The following is a 20,780-nucleotide window of genomic DNA, read 5'->3' as shown; positions in this document are numbered from 1 at the left end:
TATGGTAGGCATAATATTTAATAAGAATATAAAGATACAGTATGTATAGGGTTTGTGACATTATGTATATCATAGTGGTAAACTGAACATATGCCTACAAATGAGCCACTATTGGCCCCAACAAAAAGCAGCATACACCTGTAAACCAAACAAAAAAGAAAACCCCAAACATTTTGGTGAAAAAAAAATTATATTTGACATCACTGTAATCCAGAATTCTTCTTTTCATAAAGGTAGTCTATTACATTGTTATCTAGTCTATGTAAAGGCACAATGAAAAAAAAAAACTAATACATTGCTAGAATGCATGCATTTTTCTCCATGTTTATCCCTTAAGGGCCAATTCACACCAGTGTGTTGAGCTGCATTTTTAGTGCAGCTGTAAAACGCAGATCAATGGAAGGACATTGGAAATAAAATATCATATTCATGCCATAATTCATTGACCTGTGTTGTGCTAAAATCCAGCATGCATGCATTTTAGTTCAAAACAACGGATGTAAGCAGATGTCAATACAATTCACAGGATATCCTGTGACAATGCAGTACGCGTTAAAGTATGCCATAATGCATGTCAGAGGATGTCAGCTCTCGAGTAAAATGGATGACAATGTACACCCATCTTCCATATATTTTAGCACACACCAGTATGAATTGGCCCTCAAACTTGCTGCAAGTAGATAATAAAACATATGTATATATAACTGCTCATGTTCCTGAAATCTAGTAACTTCTGACATAACACCGCTCTGAATTTCAAACCACGTGGTGTTGGCCCTGCCTTGATTGCAATGAACAAAGACCTCTCCTCATCCCCATATTCCCTCTTTGTGCACAGACAAGGTTGTTGCCAGTTTACAAGGTTCCTGGCAAAATCAATGGGTAATTTTGGACTTGCCAAACAGATATAACAAAACACTGATGTGATTAGCAGACCAAAATGGAGCAAATTAGATTGTACATACACTTTAAAGCATCAGTCCACAAAATCAGATCTCTAATGTATGGACACTGGCAGTTTAATTCACCTACTGCATTATTACATCAAGGATTCCAGTAGCAAGATGTCTCCATTGGGGCAATGTTTGGCCCTTCCTGCTAAAATGGATATAAGTGAAAGCCTTACGCTTCTTGATGCATTCCTTGTGTTATGTAGAGAAAAAAAAAAAATGATGAAAACACCAAGAAGGAGCCAGAGACTATCCTAATGTTCATGGCATCTGGAAATTTCACAAACAGTTTCTAGGAGATTATAGCAACTGAAGCAGTTATACCTCTGTCGTAATGCTCCTGTCTCTGGGTTAGTTCTTCGTAGGTTAATCTTTGCAAGCTTTTCACTTAGCCATTACAGCTGGGTCTCCTCTTTTGCTCTTGTGTCCCGGCTGTTCTTCGGCCCCTTGCACCGCAGTGCTACTATAATATACAGGCTCCGCACAAAGAATATTCCCGCAATGACTACAAAGTAACTTCCATAAACCAAAAACTGGGGAGAAAAAAAAAACCACATTAGTTACAGCAGAATTCTAGTGTAAGGTACCATGCAAAGAAGACTACTCCTACACACCTGCTACTTTTGAAGGCTGGGATAATCAGAATTCTTTGAAAAGGTACATAAGATGAGGTGTGAGCAAACCAAGATTATTTCAGCTAAATTGGCTTTATTTTACCCATTAATACAGCACTGACATTGCCAGGAAAAATTGTTTTTTTCTCCTTTGCTGTGAAATACAGGACAGAGGAGCTACCTTCAGATGACTGGACCTTAGCAAAACAAGAAAACTACAGGAACATCCCCTATATAACTCCTCCAACACCCAGAAAGCCTGTTTTGTAGGTAATAGGGTGATCAGAAAGAATAGAGGGGGGGGGGGGCTATATCTTTTGCTGTACTCCAAGAATAGATTTTTACAGGTAAGTCCAAATTCCTTTTTTGTTTTTGTTTTTTCAATCATACAGTACAGGACATAAGACTTTAGTCTTAATCATGGGATGTCCAAAGCAGTCCGACAGAGGGGTGGGCAATACCGCAAACACATGCTTACAGACTAAGGTAACAAATAGGTCAAGAAGGGCTTTATATACTCAGCAACTTAATGTACCTTACACTTGAGCTGGTATTAGACTGATGAGACAAAATGGCATCTGAGACAAAAAGTTAAACAGAGCACACCACATCCACACAAAAGAGATATACTACCAGAGGATATACAAGGCACAACTATATCCTGATAAGGTCAAGGTTGAAGAAACACCTTAGAAAGTATAGTGGTGCAGGCCTCAAAACAACCTAATCCTTAATGAAAAACAAAAATTGTTCCTTACCAGTAAGGGGCTCCAACTTGGAACTTGAAATAGTGATGGAGGTAAAAAGGCAACCACACAAGTAAGGCTAGATTGAGAAAAATCCCTGATGAAATTCAAGAACTGTCCCAAGGAGCAGATGGAAAACCAGGTTGAGCTCCCATGGATTCACTGGGAAAAATAAAGGAGAAATTGAAAGCAATATTCTATACAAAGCTTCCCTTTCCCCCACAAGAAAAAAAAAAAGTCAAGGGAAAGCAACCCGAAAAAGGAAAGAATGCTGAGATTAGACCGTAGTCCTCAGAGAAGGTCCACCTGCCAATTTACTACATCTGGGACAAGTGAGGTTGACAGGACTGGAACCAGATTCTTGCCTGGGAGAGAAGCAGATCTGCTTCCCTGTAATTTATGAGATGAGATTTCTACATAGTAGTTGATGGAAGCCACTGCCATGGCCACTAGCACAGGGCAGGTTCCACCTTGGCCATAATCCCAGAGATAAAAAACTGCATCAGTGCAGTATGAAGGTCTACAAGTCTAATGGAGAAAGAAACTGAAACCCCTTCCTGATGCTCGAGGACACAACACGTGAATCCCACTGTCTGAAAGACAACTGAGTGAGATGACTCTTCAAGTCCCTCATACAAAGGAGGAGCAAAGATTGCCTGTTCCAACAGCCCACAATAAAATTAGCAATAGCAAAAAATATAACTCACAGATCAACTGCACGCCAAAGGGATTAATTGATCATCATGGGCAAGAACAGTAGGCAAGTTAAACAGTACTAGTAAGGTTACCTGGGGCAACACCTGTGAAGTAGGAGGGGTAGAGGCTGTTTGTGACCACATCACCTCTGGCTGCTACACAACAGTAAGGGAGACAGGATCTGCAAGGGATGTTAAAGGCTGAAGAACCCTAGGCTGTCATACAAAATAATGTGTAAGTGCAACTGTACGCACAAGGGGAACTCGCTGTCCCATTGCAGAGCAGGAGGAGCAGCTGCCATTTTATGTAGGCAACCAACAGAGTGCGAGTGAGACATTACCAGCAATGGCTATTTGTGGATCAACTGTGAAGTTAAAAGTGATTGTAAAGACATTTTTTTTTCTTTTTAAATAACAAACATGGTATACTTGCTCTGTATAAATGTTTTGCGGAGAGCAGCCTCGATCCTCCTCTTCTCAGGTTCTCTGCCGGTGCTCCTGGTCCCTCCTTCCTGCCAAGTGCCCCACACCAAGCAGCTTGCTATGGGGGCACCCAAGCAGGCTTGCTTCTGAGCTGCTGCTCTGTGTGTCCATTCACACACAGCCGTTGCTCAGCCCCACCCCTGCATTCTCCTCATTGGCTCACTGGCTATGATTAACAGTAGAGGGAACCAGTGGCTCCTGCTGTTGTCTCAGCCAATGAGGAAGGAGAGACCCAGGACAGCCAAGGTTCTTGTGTACCTCACTCGATCAAGATGGGGCTCAGGTAGGTATAAGCAAGGGCTTGGGGGGGGGACTGCTGCGCACAGGTTTTTTTTTCTTTTCACTTTCATGCATAGAATGCATGAAGGTAAAAAACCTTGAGCCTTTATAACTACTTTAAAGGCTAGCCATGCTGAGTTCATCATAGGCCACTGTGCATACAGTATACCCATGAGACAAAACCACCAGGGTCAGAGACTTACTGCAGAGTAGCAGGGGACAGTAGTCATGTGATGGTAAACAAGTGAGATGGGACCACCAAGGGATACTCACACACCACTACAGAAGCAGCAAGATGGTGAAAGGCTGTGCATGACCAGATCATCAAAGGCCACTGTGCAAACAGTACACAGAGAAATGTTACTGGCAAGGCTTATGCACAGACCTACTGCACAGCCATAGAGTTTAATGAATGTGAAGATTAGGTCTCTACAAGCTGCAGTACAGGCAGTATGTAGTAAGATATTATCATCAAGAGGTACACACAGACACCCTGCTGACCAGGATTGGTCAATGGCTGCATGACAAGGTCACTGTAGTCTGCTGTACTAACAGTAACCAGTGAGATATTACCAAAAGGGATGCTCATAGATTGATTTATCACCATAGGGGTTACTGCAGGGTGGGAGGGATTAATGGCTATTAGTGACTGTAGACCATCATGCAACGCGATACAAGTGAGACAATCCCAGAAACATTTCCCCATAGATTGCAAAGCAGAGAGGGGTAAGGGCCATTTGTGACTAGGACACTATAGGCCACCATACAACAGTACGTAAGGTAATACCAGCAAGGATTACTCTTGGACAGACCACCCTCCTGGTGGTTATACCAAAAAGGGGTCTTCAGGGATATGGCCACGTGACTGGTAAACCACAGCCCTGGACTTGTATAGCACCCTGCAGAAAACACAACACAACATGATGCACCATGTGGACACCATGGCCCTGATTCACTATTGGGCGTGGGCGCATATTTATGGGCTTAAGCCCAATTTTCATGGGCGTCCGTCATTTTTTACCCTGCAACCTAATTCACTATTGAGCAGAGCCCATAAGCAGATGCCCAATCTAATTCACAAAAAGACACACGCCCGAAATCAGACTCACAAAACAGACTTGCTAAGAAGCAAGTCTAAAACCATGAAAAATCACTGCAGAGACATGTTCACTTAGAAATTTGCTTTGCCAAATATCAGGACTTCACTTTAAACAATATCTGCTATTTCCAAAAAAATTAAGAATGTGTTAAAAATCGTTTTTTTCAAGGAAATCGACACAGTAAAAATCTAGAAGCCCGTGCAGTGTCTTTGGCAGATACAACTGAGCATGTGCAGAACACATTTTAGACCTCTGCCATGGGTGTTTGCTTTTTAGCCACTGACTAATAGTGAATCTTACTGTGGATTCCTCTGACAGCCGGCACTCGGTCGTGACTACTGTGTTTAATAAACAGCACTCGGCATATCTTCATGTAATCTAACTAGATTTCCTTAGTTCTAGTGATTCTATTTTTGTTTCTTATCCTTTATAATTATTTCTGTAATGATTTTACTTATTTCAAAGGTCTAGATAATATTTATTTTGACAGCTGAAGGTAAAAATAAAGGTCCACAATAAAAAAAAAAAAAAAAAACAGCGTGGGTCCCCCTTCTCATCCTTACCAAGCCCTTCAGGTCTGGTATGGATATTAAGGGGGAACTCCACACTGAAATTTAAAAAAAAAACAGCGTGGGTCCCCCTCAATATCCATACCAGACCCTTATCCGAGCATGCAGCCCGGCAGGTCAGGAAAGGGGGGGGGGATGAGCGAGCGCCCCCCCCTCCTGAACCATACCAGGCCACATGCCCTCAACATGGGGGGGGTGCTTTGAGGCAGGGGGGGGGCTCCCCCCCCAAAGCACCTTGTCCCCATGTTGATGAGGACAAGGGCCTCTTCCCCACAACCCTGGCCGGTGGTTGTGGGGGTCTGCGGGCGGGGGGCTTATCAGAATCTGGAAGCCCCCTTTAACAAGGGGGCCCCCAGATCCCGGCCCCCCCCCTACGTGAAGGAGTCTGCGGTACATGCTCCCGCAGACTCCTTCACAAAAAAAAAAAGTGTGGTGTAAAAAAAACACAGTACAGGGTCTTTGACAAGTCCTTTATTAAAACAATGTCCCCCGAAGTAGATCCAACGTCAATCGCGGCGGCGGCGGCGGCAGGGACCCGAAAAAAGAAAAAAAAAAAAAAGGTTCCGCTCCAGTCCGAGGCTTCCAGCCTTGTGAAGAAGAGGCTAGCTGACAGTTCTTATATAGGTATGGGGCGGGGCCAGCCGGGGACATCATCCGAGTGACCAGCCCCATGTCACATGCTTGCTGTTCCCGGCTGGCCCCGCCCCATAGCTATATAAGAAATGTCAGACTGTCTCCTGCATTCAGCTAGTTAGCCTCAGTGGAGAGACAGGGTGACATTTCTCAAATAGGTAAGGGGCGGGGATGATGTGCCCGGCTGGCCCTGCCCCTAACCTATTTAAGAAATGTCAGCTAGCCTCTTCTTCACAAGGCTGGAAGCCTCCGACGGGAGCGGAACCTTTTTTTTTTTTTCTTTTTTCGGGTCCCTGCCGCCGCCGCCGTGATTGATGTTGGATCTACTTCGGGGGACATTGTTTTAATAAAGGACTTGTCAAAGACCCTGTACTGTGTTTTTTTTACACCACACTTAGTTTTTTTGTGAATAAGTCTGCGGGACCATGTACCGCAGACTCGTTCACGTAGGGGGGGGGGGCCGGGATCTGGGGGCCCCCTTGTTAAAGGGGGCTTCCAGATTCTGACAAGCCCCCCGCCCGCAGACCCCCACAACCACCGGCCAGGGTTGTGGGGAAGAGGCCCTTGTCCTCATCAACATGGGGACAAGGTGCTTTGGGGGGGAGCCCCCCCTGCCCCAAAGCACCCCCCCATGTTGAGGGCATGTGGCCTGGTATGGTTCAGGAGGGGGGGGGGCGCTCGCTCCCCCCCCCCCCTTTTCTGACCTGCCGGGCTGCATGCTCGGATAAGGGTCTGGTATGGATATTGAGGGGGACCCACGCTGTTTTTTTTTTAAATTTCAGTGTGGAGTTCCCCCTTAATATCCATACCAGACCTGAAGGGCTTGGTAAGGATGAGAGGGGGGACCCACGCTGTTTTTTTTTATTATTTATTTAATTCACGGAAATAATTTGAAATTCAGCTGTCAGTGGGAAACCCCGATGACAGCTGAAACATTCCTTCTGTCCCTGCAGAGAGCTCCGCTATTATATTTGACATTAAAAAGTATAGAGACTGCAACATTGTATCTATTTGTATCCATTCCGGATATAGATGTTTTTATTCGGATACAAATAGATACAATGTTGCAACCTTTATACTTTTTAATGTCAAATATAATAGCGCAGCTCTCTGCAGGGACAGAAGTAATTACTTTGCTATTATATTTGCAGGCCATAGACGGGGCGAAAATCGAACAATTTTTTTACCATTGGTGGTAACGTTGGCCCATTGAACAACCAAATTTTTTATTTTTTTTTAAAACGGTCAGTTTTCGCCCCATCTATGGCCTGCATTTTTCTTTTTCTTATTCTTTTTTTTTATTCTTCTTTTTCTTGCAGGTCATGGCTCATGTGCAGATTTTTTATCTGTTAAAAGATCAGCCAATTTGCCGATCATTGCAGCTAAAATCGGCCGATCTGCAAAATCGGCCAATTTTTATCCAAATTTACCAATTAAAAAAAGTTGCAAAATCCCCAAAAATGGCTGACCAATTAACCCACTAACGGGCCGAAAATCAGCCGATTTTTTTTGCGGACGATTTTAGACCCATGTAAAACAGGCCATAGATGGGTCTAAAATCGGCTAATTTTTCTGCCGAAAAAAAATCGAACGATTTTCGGGCCATTAGTGGGTTAATTGGTCAGCTGTTTTTCGGATTTTGGCACATTTTTTTTATCAGTAAATTTGGAACAAAAAATTTTCAACTTTACTGGTAAACAAAATATGCTAAAATCCCAAAAAATGGCCGACCAATTATCCCAATAACGGAAGAGGCCCTTGTCCCCATTAACATGGGGACAAGGTGCTTTGGGGGGGAGCCCCCCTTCCCCAAAGCACCCCCCCATGTTGAGGGCATGTGGCCTGGTATAGTTCAGGAGGGGGGGGGGGCGCTCGCTCGTCCCCCCCCCTTTCCTGACCTGCCGGGCTGCATGCTCGGATTAGGGTCTGGTATGGATTTTGGGGGGATCCCCAAGCTGTTTTTTTTTTATTTCAGCGTGGAGTTCCCCCTTAATATCCATACCAGATCCGAAGGGCTTGGTACGGATGTGAGGGGGGACCCCACACTTTTTTTTTTTTTGTACATTCAGCTGTCAGTGGGGAACCCCGCTGACAGTTGAAACATTAACACATGGCTGTCGCTCCTACAATCCCGCATGAGTTATGTTATCAACTCATGCAGCATTTTAGTAGCGAAAACCAATGCAGCGCTCATGTTTCAGCTGTTGGCGGAGTTCCCCACTGACAGTTGATGTAAAAGTGTTGCAGGGAATTATAAACAATTTGTAAAAAACCCGGCGTGGGGTCCCCCCTCCCATCCATACTAAGCCCTTCGGGTCTCGTATGGATGTTAAGGGGTAACTCCACGCTGAAATTAAATAAAAAACAGCATGGGGTACCCCCCAAAATCCATAACAGATACTTATCTGAGCATGCAGCCCAGCAGGTCAGGAAAGGGGGGGGGGACAAGCGAGCGCCTCCCCCCCTCCTGAACCATACCAGGCCACATGCCCATACCAAATTATTCAAACATTTGTAAACAGACCAAATAACTGAAATGGTTTGGCATTTGTACCCCAAATATGACGTTCCCTGAGGCATTGGTAAACCGAGGTACGCCTGTATTAGTATTGCAATCCTTTGTATTGGGATACATAGAACCATCATACATGTGAATTGGCAACATAGCACAACATTTGTGTCACATTGGAGATATCTGGTAGTTATACTGACCTTGCCCAGGGACCTAAGATTGATTCACAGCACAGAAATACAGACTGGATTAGCAATGTAGCTCCGTGGATTAGTGGTTAGCACTACTGCCTCACAACTCTAGGGTTGTCGGTTTGAATCCCAACCCCGGTGAGGAAGTAGCATGATCTCCGTGTGTGGCTGTCTTCACATACATGTTCTGGCAACATCTTTGCTTTCTGTCTAAATGATCCCTAAAATGTGAATTAGAATGAGGCCTTGTCTGTTGAAACACCTTCAAAGCTGCACCTTATGTGTATGTCATACAATGGAATGTCATACAATGGGATAAGAGCCTGAAGCACTAATAGATTTGATAATGATGGTTTACACTCCATCCACTTTTGTGAAGGATTTGGCAAGCAAAGAGCTGACAGAGAGAGGCAAAGTCTGCAAAGTCGCACCCTATTGTATGCTATTAGAGCGACCACATGGGTGTGTTTCAAACATTGATTTATATAGTACATATAGTATATGTATATAGTATGTAGTATATAGTAGTACATGTACTACTTTAGTGGCAATTTGCATAGAGATCTGTGTCAGATGTCTTGAAAATTGCATTGAAATGGTCAATTTTACTGTAAGTCGCAGGATTTGTAAATCAGCTTTGCCCAGAGTGTAATGTTTGGTGATGTTTGATTTCTGGAGTGTTTCGCCAATTGATGGGAAATTCACCATACTAGTCAAATCGATTTGTCATTTTCAGTATTGCATACAAGATGTGGTCATGTGACTGTCTTAACTCATGCGAGAATCTGGAGGGAATTGTGACCATAGTAGCAATAAAGGTTCCAATTGGGGTTCCCTTTCACATCCCTGCTCAATGTTCTGTTGTATGCTGCGCACATACATTTCACTGTATATTTCTTTCTGATTTGTGGGGCCTGTATACCAAGGGTTAATGCAGGTAGGAAGCGGATTCATCAGGTGAAAACACTTTCACTGACCAAATTAAGGTCAGTGGTGGGTATGGCTTCATTGGGTGTGGGGCCTTGTTTGGCGTGCTCCAAATACAACCTAGCTTATATAAAGACGTGCAGTAGGGAGTGATTTGGCCTGTTACTAGGCCGGGTGGTTTGTGACTAAGTCCTTGCTTGTAGTGGTTTGGGGGAAGAAGAGATTTTGTGCTGAATTGCCCCAGACACCACTCAGGCTGTGTTTGGAAGTGGGCTGGAAATGTTTGCATATTTTTGGCCTTGTAAAGTGTTTGTGTGTTATTGCACAATGATTGTGTTTTTTCTCTTTGCATTGAAAGCCTCACACATGTCAATCGTTTTGTTTAAAATCTGCTCTTGTTTTAATTTTGTTTGCTTATTTAGACTCCAATGCATTTTTCTGACAAACCTGCTGACAAATGTATGTGTAGGGGGTTTGTAGAGGTGGGAGGGGATTTGTAGAGGTGGGAGGGTTTTTTTTTTCACATGCTTTTTCTTGATATTTTGATCTGTAGACTTTTTTTTGTGAATGTATCTTCATACTAAGTGATTGTGTAAGTAAATCTTATGTGCACGAAAATGTTACTTGATTCATCTTCCCCTTTGTTTCCTGCTATAACCTGAGCACACACAGTTCATTAGAAGTATCTTTAGATTGTAAGCTCTTATGAGCAGGAGTGTTTTATTTTTTGCCACATCAATCCTATTTTTGTGACTCACCAAGATATTGACTGTACCTACTTGTTCCTGCTGATCAAATAAATGAAGATATATTTGATCAATAAATGTTTGACCGATGTTTTTGTGTTTATTTTATGTTCAATATATGAACAACCTTAATAGTTACTTTGTATACTTATATAATCTGCTCAAATGTAGCTTGTAAGAGCGTGAATATGCAAGTGTGTGCAAACTGGCTTTTTCAAAACCAAAAAAAAAAAAAACCCACTTGCACCACAATATTATGTACTAATGAACGTCACATTCACTGTGCAGCCAGCTACAGGTTTTCTACAATTCGATTTACAGTAATAAAATAGTCCACACTTTGTTGATTTTTGGCCAAGGTTAAAAAAACAAATCAATAAGAAACACACATTTGCGAAAGCTATCATAGCCGCACATAAAAATGCGCGATTGCAAACAAATAAGCACCAAACAGGTGTCCGCATGGCGCATGAACGGCTATCCTGGAAGTCCGTCATCACGTGCGCGCGCACCCGGAAGTGGTTGTGGGGAGTGTAAGTGGATGACAAGTGGTTGGAGGTTTTGTGTTGGTTGAAAATTTTGATAACTTTATTGGCATTTGGACATGGCGAGAGCACAGTTCTCAACAGAGGAGATGATCCTTATATGTAAAGTAAGTGTGGCCATTGCAAACATGTTTATAACATGTGAGGGACAGGTAATTGTAATTTTTTGGGTGGGGCCTAGCAGAATCTCACTTGGTGCACATGCTATTTATCTGTACATTAGCTCCTGGGTATTGATGGGTCAATGATATTAACCACTTGCCTACTGGGTACTCCTACCCCCTTCCTGTCCTGGCCAATTTTCATCTTTCTGCACTGTTACACTTTGAATGACAATTGTGCGGTCATGCCACATTGTACCCATCTTAAATTTGTATCAGTTTTTTCAGACAAATAGAGCTTTCTTTGGGTGGTATTGACTTGCTGCTGTGAGTTTTACTTTTTGCTCGATAAACCACAAAATAGCTCATAATGAATAAAAGTCTGTTTATATTATAACATTTGGTAAACTGGTAATTTAGCAACACTGATGTGCGTTGATGAGGCAGCACTGGTGGGTGGCACTGCTGGCCACAGGTGGGCGGAACTGTTGGGTGGCACTGGTGGGCACTGATCATCGGGGCCGACCCCTGCTTTGATAACTGCTGGTTCTCGGCAGTACTTTCCACACATTCTGACAGCGTGATGAAAGTGCAGCCAAGACCCGGCAAATGCATTTCCCGGTGATCAGCGTGTCATTGGACATGGCTGATCACATGGTAAAAAGCCGCTGTGATTGGTCTTTACCACATCACGTGATCAGCTGTGTCCTTAGGACACAGCAATCACGGAGAGCGCGTTCTGCCAGGATGTCATATGACACCCTCCCAGAGCTGCCTGGATGCAGTGTAGCGTTATTCGGCTATCTGCGGTCGCCAAATAGGTAACCAGCTAGGCCTTCATGGCTAATCTTTGAATATCTGGACATGTATACTGCGTATAATGCATTACATTCTACAATGTGTTGGTGTACATGGTATTACAGTGTGCAATGCGTTGCTGGATTCTGCATGACAGTGGACAGCGTATCACAGTGTGCAATGCATAGCTCCAGCCTGCATGACAGTGTACAGTGCATTACAGTCTACAATGTGTGGGTGTACACGGTATCACAGTGTGCAATGCGTTGCTCCATCCTGCATGACAGTGTACAGTGCATTACAGTCTACAATGTGTGGGTGTACACGGTATTACATTGTACAGTGTATTACAGTGTGCAATGCGTTGTACACTGCAGTCTGCACTAAAGCATTTTAAACTCATGCACTGTACACACTAAAGCATTTTACACTCATGCACTGTACACACTAAAGCATTTTACACACATGCACTGTACACACTAACGCATTTGACATTTCTAGTGTGCAATGCGTTAGTGTGCAATGCCTTGGACAGTACAATGCATTTGCAGTATTGGTGTATGTTTATTAAGTACAGATAATTAATCTGATTTTAGTTATCAAGGAGAAGTCTTCTCTGTCCCCCTGTTTATGAGGTGGAGGACAATTGTTTTCCGAAGAAGAGAGGAGACATTTTTTCAAGGAGATCTGTATAGATTTCCAGTGATATGTGTAGATGGTTGAGGGGCTGCATGTGATCTCCGGAGATAATTGTGATTAACGATCACCTGAGTTAAACCAGTGAATGAAAAGTGTAAAAAAACATGGATTGAAAATAATCTGCACTGACCACTGTGCTTTGTCAAGCCACATATTGGCACATTCTGGTGTCACACAGATGCGATGTGAAATTTGCAATGTTTTCTGTGCAAGAGCTGCACCGCATCACAACCGCAACCCCTTCATGCCACCTGCTGCGGCTTTCTAGGTGAAGTTACCAACACACCAATATTGGTACACAAAGCGTATTGCGATTTGCCAAATTGGATGGCATGCCTATTCACACCCATGTGCATACCCTGAAAAAGGGTCCTGCACATTTTTGGCCCGGATGCGGTGCAATTTGAGGTGTGCAAAATGTTTGTCTCTAATTGCAACGCACACAAATTGCATGTGATTTGCCGAGGAGTGCGGTGTTAGACCACAATGCATGTATGTGAAGCCAGAATAAAGATGTGGATTTTGTCTATTTTTACTTGCGCATGTTAACATTATGGAAGTGCATTTTTCTTCTGTTTAACATGCTATAGACATGGAACATGCATTTGGATGTAGTGTTTTTGTATGTGCATTTTGGAAGTATTCTAAACACACATTGACCCTAGGGCCACACCATATCTTATGCAGGCCATAGATGGGTCGAAAATCGGCCGATTTTTCGGCCGAAAATAAACTCGGCCGATTTTCGGATCGTTAGTGGGCTATTTGTTCGGCCGTTTTTCGGTATTTTGGCAGATTTTTTTTTTCGGTAAAGTTGGAAAAAAAACGGCCGAATTTGCCGATCGGCCGATTTTCGCGGCAATGATGGGCAAATCTGATAAAAAATCTGCACATGAGCAGTGACCTGCAAGAGGAAGACAAAAAGAAGAGGATGAAGAAGAAGATGATGAAGAAGAGGATGATGATGAAGAGGATGATGATGAAGAGGAAGAAGAGGATGAAGAAGAAGATGATGAAGAAGAAGAAGATGATGAAGAAGAAGAAGATGATGAAGAGGAAGAAGAGGATGATGATGAAGAAGAAGAAGAGGATGATGATGAAGAAGAAGAAGAGGATGATGATGATGATGAAGAAGAGGATGATGATGAAGAAGAAGAGGATGATGATGCAGAGGATGATGAAGAAGAAGAAGACGATGAAGAAGATGATGATGAAGAAGATGATGATGAAGAAGAAGAGGATGATGATGAGGAAGAAGAAGAGGATGAAGAAGAAGAAGAAGAAGATAATGATGGTGAAGAGGAAGAAGAAGAGGATGAAGAAGAAGAAGAAGATAATGATGGTGAAGAAGAAGAAGATGAGGATGAAGAAGAAGATGAGGATGAAGAAGAAGAAGAAGGGGATGATGATGATGAAGAAGAGGATGATGAAGAAGGAGAAGAAGAAGAAGAAGAGGATGATGAAGAAGAAGAAGAAGAAGAGGATGATGATGATGATGAAGAGGATGATGATGATGATGATGAAGAGGATGATGATGAAGAAGATGATGAGGATGATGATGATGAAGAAGAAGATGATGAAGAGGAAGAAGAGGATGATGAAGAAGAAGAAGAAGAAGAAGAGGATGATGAAGAAGAAGAGGATGATGAAGAAGAAGAGGATGATGAAGAAGAAGAGGATGATGAAGAAGAAGAGGATGATGAAGAAGAAGAGGATGATGAAGAAGAAGAGGATGAAGAAGAAGAGGATGATGAAGAAGAGGATGATGAAGAAGAGGATGATGAAGATGATGAAGAAGAGGATGATGATGAAGAAGAAGAAGAAGAAGAGGATGATGATGAAGAAGAAGTAGAAGAGGATGATGATGAAGAAGAAGAGGAAGAAGGATGAAAAATGAGAGGAATTCCAGTATGGCAAAAAGTGTCCCTGCAGAGAGCTCCGCTATTTCTTTGACAGTTCCTTGACATTTACAGCGGTTGCAACATTGTATCTATTTGTTTCCGAATAAAAACATCTGTATCCGAAATGGATACAAATACATTGTTGCAACCGCTATAAATGTCAAAGAACTGTCAAAGAAATAGCGGAGCTCTCTGCAGGGACACTTTTTGCCGGCTGTAGACGGGATGAAAATCGGCCAATTTTTTTTTTTACCATTGCTAGTAACATCGGCCGCTTGAACAACCGATTTTTCATTTTTTAAAAGAAAAATCGGCTGTTTTTCTCCCCGTCTATGGCCTGCATAAGCATTAGTGTGCCTGGGGGAGGGGGGGACCTTTGGCCTTTCCAAACACAGTAGATGCTCCAAGAATGTTTCCTTAAACTCTTGAAATGGTTAAAAAGGAAAGACACTCTAGATAGCCTGCACTGAGAATCGACTGTCATGATGACGTGTCAATGATTATTTGCTCTCATTTTTCAGGAGTGGTACTGCTTGCGGTTGAAGCTGGTAGAAATCCACCTTCACGTCCTCCACTCACCTTCACTTGTGGCCAGTGGATATTTTGTGGCCCCAGGCAAGAACTGGCATCGAGGACCTGCATAATGACCCTGGCATGCCTGAGGTGGTTTGGAAGCAGCACAGCAATTTGACCATCCCTTTCCTCTATGTTGGTTTTAGGGTGCAGAATTGCTTCTCGTTCGTGAACGGACTGTCGCCGGATATCAGAGTCCCCATATTTTCAAGATATGTTTTAGCCATGTTGGCTTATTTTTATGTTATTTTCCAAGTGTGTCGCACCTAACCGCACAGTAGTGTGGTGCCATGCGTATTTGTGGCTGTGAATGGGGCTGTTTTTAATAGACGTGTGTAGGTGCAACAACGTTTTCATCATGGTACCTGCGCACATCTACATAGGGCATTGCATTTCTTTGCTGTGCTGGAAAATGTGTGTTCTTGCATGCGTTTCTGCACCACCAATGGTGTGAACAAGTCCTAAGGGCTGGTTCACACTATAGAAACAGTCTAGATGTGTTCCTGATGGGTTTTTTTCATGCCCTTTTGGCATGCATGTTTAGTGTGTTCCAGTACATTTTGGATGCGTTTTGGACATGTTTACATTGCATTTTTGTATCCCTTCCACTTATTTTTTTCTATTTTCTTTGTATTCAATGTAGTTAGGGACATGTGCGTTTTAGTACATTCAAGGACGTTTCAATGTGTTCCAGTACAGTTCTGTGCAGAAACAATGCAGCGTGGTCAACTTTGTTTACAGCACCTGCAATGCACTGAAAATGCAAGCGCTGATGTGAACTATGACATTGACAACCATATAACCTTCTTTCTGTGCGTTTGTGATGCTGAAAAAGCAACTGAAACACATGTAGTGTGAACTGGCCCTAAAGGTTATTAGAGGTCAGGGAACGGGACTGACCAGGAATTGTGAATTCAATCAGACTAGTGGTGAGATACAATCAGCAATTGTATAATAATGTGAGATCTGAGCTGTAGCTGATAGAAAATGAGACACATTCACTTGATCAGTAAATAGATAGTTAAAGAGTGGGGCGGTGATCCATAGATTTGCATATGGGACAGGTGATGATGGGGTGGGGGAGGGGGTCAAGTTGTATAAGGAGACAGATTTAAAAGAGAAAAAAGTTACAATGAAATATACACGGCATGAAACTTGCACATTTCCTAATTGGCAGAAGAACAGTACGCAAGTAACATTCATCCACTTTCTAGTCATTAGGCAAAATCATAATTGATTGATCAATATTCCTGCCACAACCCAGAAAATTGATCTCCATTTTTTTGGGATGTTGCCAAGACTGGGATTAGAACCCATGACCCAAGTGCTGTAAGTTCTGAGCTCTAACCACTAAACCACTGTGGGAGACACAGTTTGAGCTATAATGTAGAATAGTTACATTGTTTAAAAATGATAAAGCGAGCGCTGGTCAAATGATATAGACTAGTAAAATGGTATTACACAAGATAAATATAACCACGAACAGTAGTGCATGAACTCGTGAAAGGTCATCCACCCCTGTGACAGTGTACTACACTATTGAGCACCTTTCTGGCTCCTGTTGCTGAGCTAATTCCTCCCCAGGACCATTTGGGCACCCACCCTGATGGATGGATGGATGGAGCTGGATGACTAACCCGTAACTGCCAGCATACCGCTGCACCCCCAGATGTGTGATGTGTATAACCCATACACATTAATACTTTTGTTCTGGTGAGTGTAGACCAGTCCCAAGGGTGGTTTACCTTTCACGAGTTCATGCACTACTGTCCGTCACGGAGAGACCACACGTGCCATTCATAGGCACTCTCTGAGTTGGTACTCTCACACGAAGGACATTCCATTATTCAGGAATGATTCTATGAACTTATTTTATCACCATTTACAATATTACATCATTGTTGCAATTCTTTGCACTTTTTGGTTTTTACATGCATTCATTATTGATCACATGCATTTATAGCGCTGCACTTGTCTTTAACGTAGAATAGTTACGTGATTAAAGAGAATGAAGATATATAATTATATTGGGAAATTAGAAGTATATAAATTATTTGAGATATAAGTGTGAAAATGTTTAACATTTGAGTACAGAATGTATGACATTCATTAGTAAATGCATTAGTTTCCTGATCATTTTGGAGACACAGCAAGAAAAGAAATAGAAGAAAATAGAAAATTCTAATACAGGTCTACTATTTATTACATTCTAAGAATTCTATTTTGCCATCATAAGAACGCCAATGTTAATAAAGCCCGCGCTTGTGCGCCATCTAGCGAACATATCCGGTATTGCACCTAAAAATGTGCCAGACGGGATACCACATTTAGTGATAGCAAAGTAGTCAGTAGACGCTCGTCAATGAGCTTGCTAGACGCTGGTCAGACGACTGATTGATTGACCGGAGTCTGCCTGAATGGTCAGTCTCTGCTAATACACTCACATCTTAGTGAATCAAGGCCCATGTGTCCTTTCAGTATCCAGTGCCCAAATCAAATTTACATACGGTCTACCAAGGTTCAGTCAAGGAGTCAAGTGATCCAGAGAGCTGCAGTGGCTATGGAGCAGCTAGGACTTTTGATAGAAGAATCTTTGAAACGAAAAAAAAAACCACCTCAGCAGAGAGAGGTCATCCATCACCTAAGGCCACTAGCAAAAAATGAGGCTTGCTGGAAGTGCCCAAGCACATATAAGAATGTCCCTGCAGCTTTCTCATTTTTTTGGGTTTTTTTTTTTGTACAATCATCTAAAAATAGTTGTATAAAATGCATAGTTTAGATTAAAGTCCTGTGTCTTGTAGTGTACAACTAAAAAATATTGACCCTTTCTTAACAGTGACTGAGCTTACAGTGAGCCAATAAGGACAGGGAAGGGGCGGGGCGGGGCGGGGCGGGGCTGAGCTGCGTTTCTGGATGTGAATGGACAAGCAGAGCTGTGGCTCGGTAGTGCGCCTGCTTGGGTGTCCTCATAGCAAGCTGTTTGCTATGGGAGCAACCGACAGAGAGGGGCCAGAAGCACCAGCGGGGGACCCGAGAAGAGGAGGATCCGGGCTGCCCTGTGCAAAACCGTTGCACAGAGCAGGTTGTATAACATGTTAGGTTTTTTTAAGAAAAAAAACAAGACTTTAATATTACTTTAAATCCTATAAACATTCAAGTTTATACAGCTTGGACTTGGACAATATGCATAAAAAATGATGATTTGGTTAAAACACTTGATTAATATTTGTGCACACAGTGTATTTTGGGTTGCGAAAGGAAACCAGAGCACTTGCAGGAATGCTGCACAAACATCATAGGGGTAATACGACTGCAAGACACAGGCACTAAGGTCATACAGATAATAAATCCTTAGCTAAGCTTAGTGTGCAATTACTATTGGAATATGTGCCCGTGAAAGGATCACCCCCTTTTTCAAAAAATGTTTCCTCATACCTTGAAAGGTTTCTCTGTCATTCAACACAAGTTTTTTGCTCACTAAGGAAAAGTCATTTATGACCTGCCAAAGACACAGATTGTTGGTACAGTACCAGTTTTATGGCCCTTTAACCCTAGGAACTGCATGTGAATTGCACAGGAATGTTGTGTGGTTCCTGTGCGATTGACATGCAGTTCTCTGCAGTGCAATTTCAGCCCCATTTATTTGGAATAGGCTGAAACCATGCCCTGCCGAAAGTAGTTTTTGAAACACATGGCAAACGGATTGCATAATGCTTTTGTACCATGTAATCCAGTGCAGGTCGATGTGGGTAAATGCACCGCGTCTTCGACCTGCATTTAGGTTGTCGTTAATTTTGCACTGACTCCCGCAACAGATCTCAAGGGCAGTGCGACTAGGATCCACTGCGGGAAGTCGCACGCCAACGCAGCTTTCTCGCTCTGCATTCTTGTGTGACAGGGCCCTTGGCCCTATACTGATCAGAAATGCTATTTCCTGTAGAAAGTCAATCAAGAATACAATTTTCATCCCACAATTTGTAGTTACAATGGAAGCATATATTTATATATAGGAATTCAGGGGGTCTGAATATGAACAAGGCCTATACCTTGTTGATATTCCTACAATGAAAAGAATAGATCCAGTCTACAGAGTATCTGGCTGACCCACAACCACACAGCTCCTGGAAAATTAAAAAGAACTGCTCAATTCTTATTTGCATTGCAGGTTAAGGCTGCCTGTAGATATTAGAGGGTGGTTGGCTACATAGGCACAATCCAGTCACCATCAGGACAGTAGTCTAATAGGCACTACATAACCATTTGAAGGTGGATCTGCCAATCTACCAGGAATATGTAAATTGAGAGGATGATGGAAGTGAATGGTGCAGATTCTGCTGGTGCCGCTCATTTTTCAGGGGAACAGATTTTCTAAACTCACCTGACAGTGGCCAACCAGTGACATCAAGAAAGACTGATGGGCATGACTTTGTCCCCTGAGCAAACTAAAAAGCTATCGCATTGTGTGTCTATCATCTTATATCTATGGGGAGCTTTAAATGTTGTTGTGGTTTTGCAGCCAGATGCAAGAGAAGCTGGATGGCTTTGCATGTCTTTTGCCCAGTAGCCATTCTATACACAGAACAAAAACCACACATGCCACAAAGGTTGTATGCATGACGTGATAATGTCATTTCCAGTGAACACTGTCCCATTAGCACCAACCATCTTGTTATTGCTATGACTATAACCATGAGAAAGTGCAAAATGCTATTTTTCTTTATAAACCAAGACTGCAGTACATTGAACAGTCCACCAATCATGAGCCAGCAAGAAAGGGGACATTGCTGGATGTTAATCCAACCAGTCACTGGTACAAGAGTGCCTCTAAATATGAATCTACATTTCAGTATGAGACATTCGATACTACAAACTCATCTGTTCATTTTGTTTAGTGTATTATTGTTTCTCTTTGCCTGTAGTGTCTTTCCCTGAATTTAGTGTCATTACCTGAGTGACAATATCTAGGCCTAGGCCTCTGCTGTCCACTACGATGATGGTCAAGATGGTCTGAAGAGCCAGAGCAACAAAAGTATTCATGCCAAACATGAGCGCATAGCGTTCCATGGTCAGGTTTACAGCAATCTGGAACCTGCATGTAAACAAATTGATGTTATTGTGGATATTATTTATTACAGATACTTACTTTCTGGGTAAATATAATTCTAAAGGCGCTACTGACATGAAATTTTCACCACATGTCGGCAACAAGCCATGCAATCCACACATACAAAGAAACCAAAACAAATAAGTTCAGTAATTAAGTTATTTGTAATAAAATGGAATGACACAGGGAAAAATATTGAACATGCTAACTGAAATTTATTTAGTACTTTGTATAAAATCCTTTATTGATAATTACAGTTTCAAGACTCCTCCTGTATGGAGAAACTAGTCGCATGCATTGCTCAAGTGCGATTGTGGCCCATTCTTCCACACAAACAAATCTTGAAGGTTCCATGGGACTCTTCTTTGAACTCTGATCTTTAGCTCTTTCCATAGATTTTTCAGGTGATTTGCTGGGCCATTCTAGCAGCTTTATTTTATTTCTTTGAACCAATTGAGAGTTTCCTTGGCTTTGTGTTTGGGATCATTGTCTTGTTGAAAATGTCCAACCTTGTTTCATCTTCATCATCCTAGTAGATGGCAGCATATTTTTTATCAGGAATGTCTTGGTACATTTTTCCATTCATCCTTCCTTCAATGAAAGTAAGTTTGCCA

General features: G+C 42.5%; 1 protein-coding gene across 1 annotated transcript in view; it reads right to left on the bottom strand.

Annotated features, from left to right (window-relative positions):
- LOC149459171 (thiamine transporter 2-like) overlaps nt 1-20,780 on the bottom strand; it is a 43,698-nt gene continuing 22,918 nt past the window's right edge. Inside the window, exons 4-5 of the mRNA XM_089681517.1 lie at nt 20,010-20,151; nt 1-1,483 (exon numbers count right to left, since the gene is read on the bottom strand). Of these exons, the coding sequence (XP_089537643.1) occupies nt 1,346-1,483; nt 20,010-20,151 (280 nt within the window). The 3' untranslated portion in view covers nt 1-1,345. The remainder of the gene's footprint in view (nt 1,484-20,009; nt 20,152-20,780) is intronic.

Source organism: Staurois parvus, unplaced genomic scaffold (assembly GCF_062004578.1).
Source record: "Staurois parvus isolate SC_StPar_1 unplaced genomic scaffold, SC_StPar_1.0 ptg000270l, whole genome shotgun sequence".
NCBI classification, from domain to species: Eukaryota; Metazoa; Chordata; class Amphibia; order Anura; family Ranidae; genus Staurois; species Staurois parvus.
The sequence above is the reverse complement of the archived record's forward strand: the minus strand, read 5'-3'. Positions and strand labels throughout refer to the sequence as shown.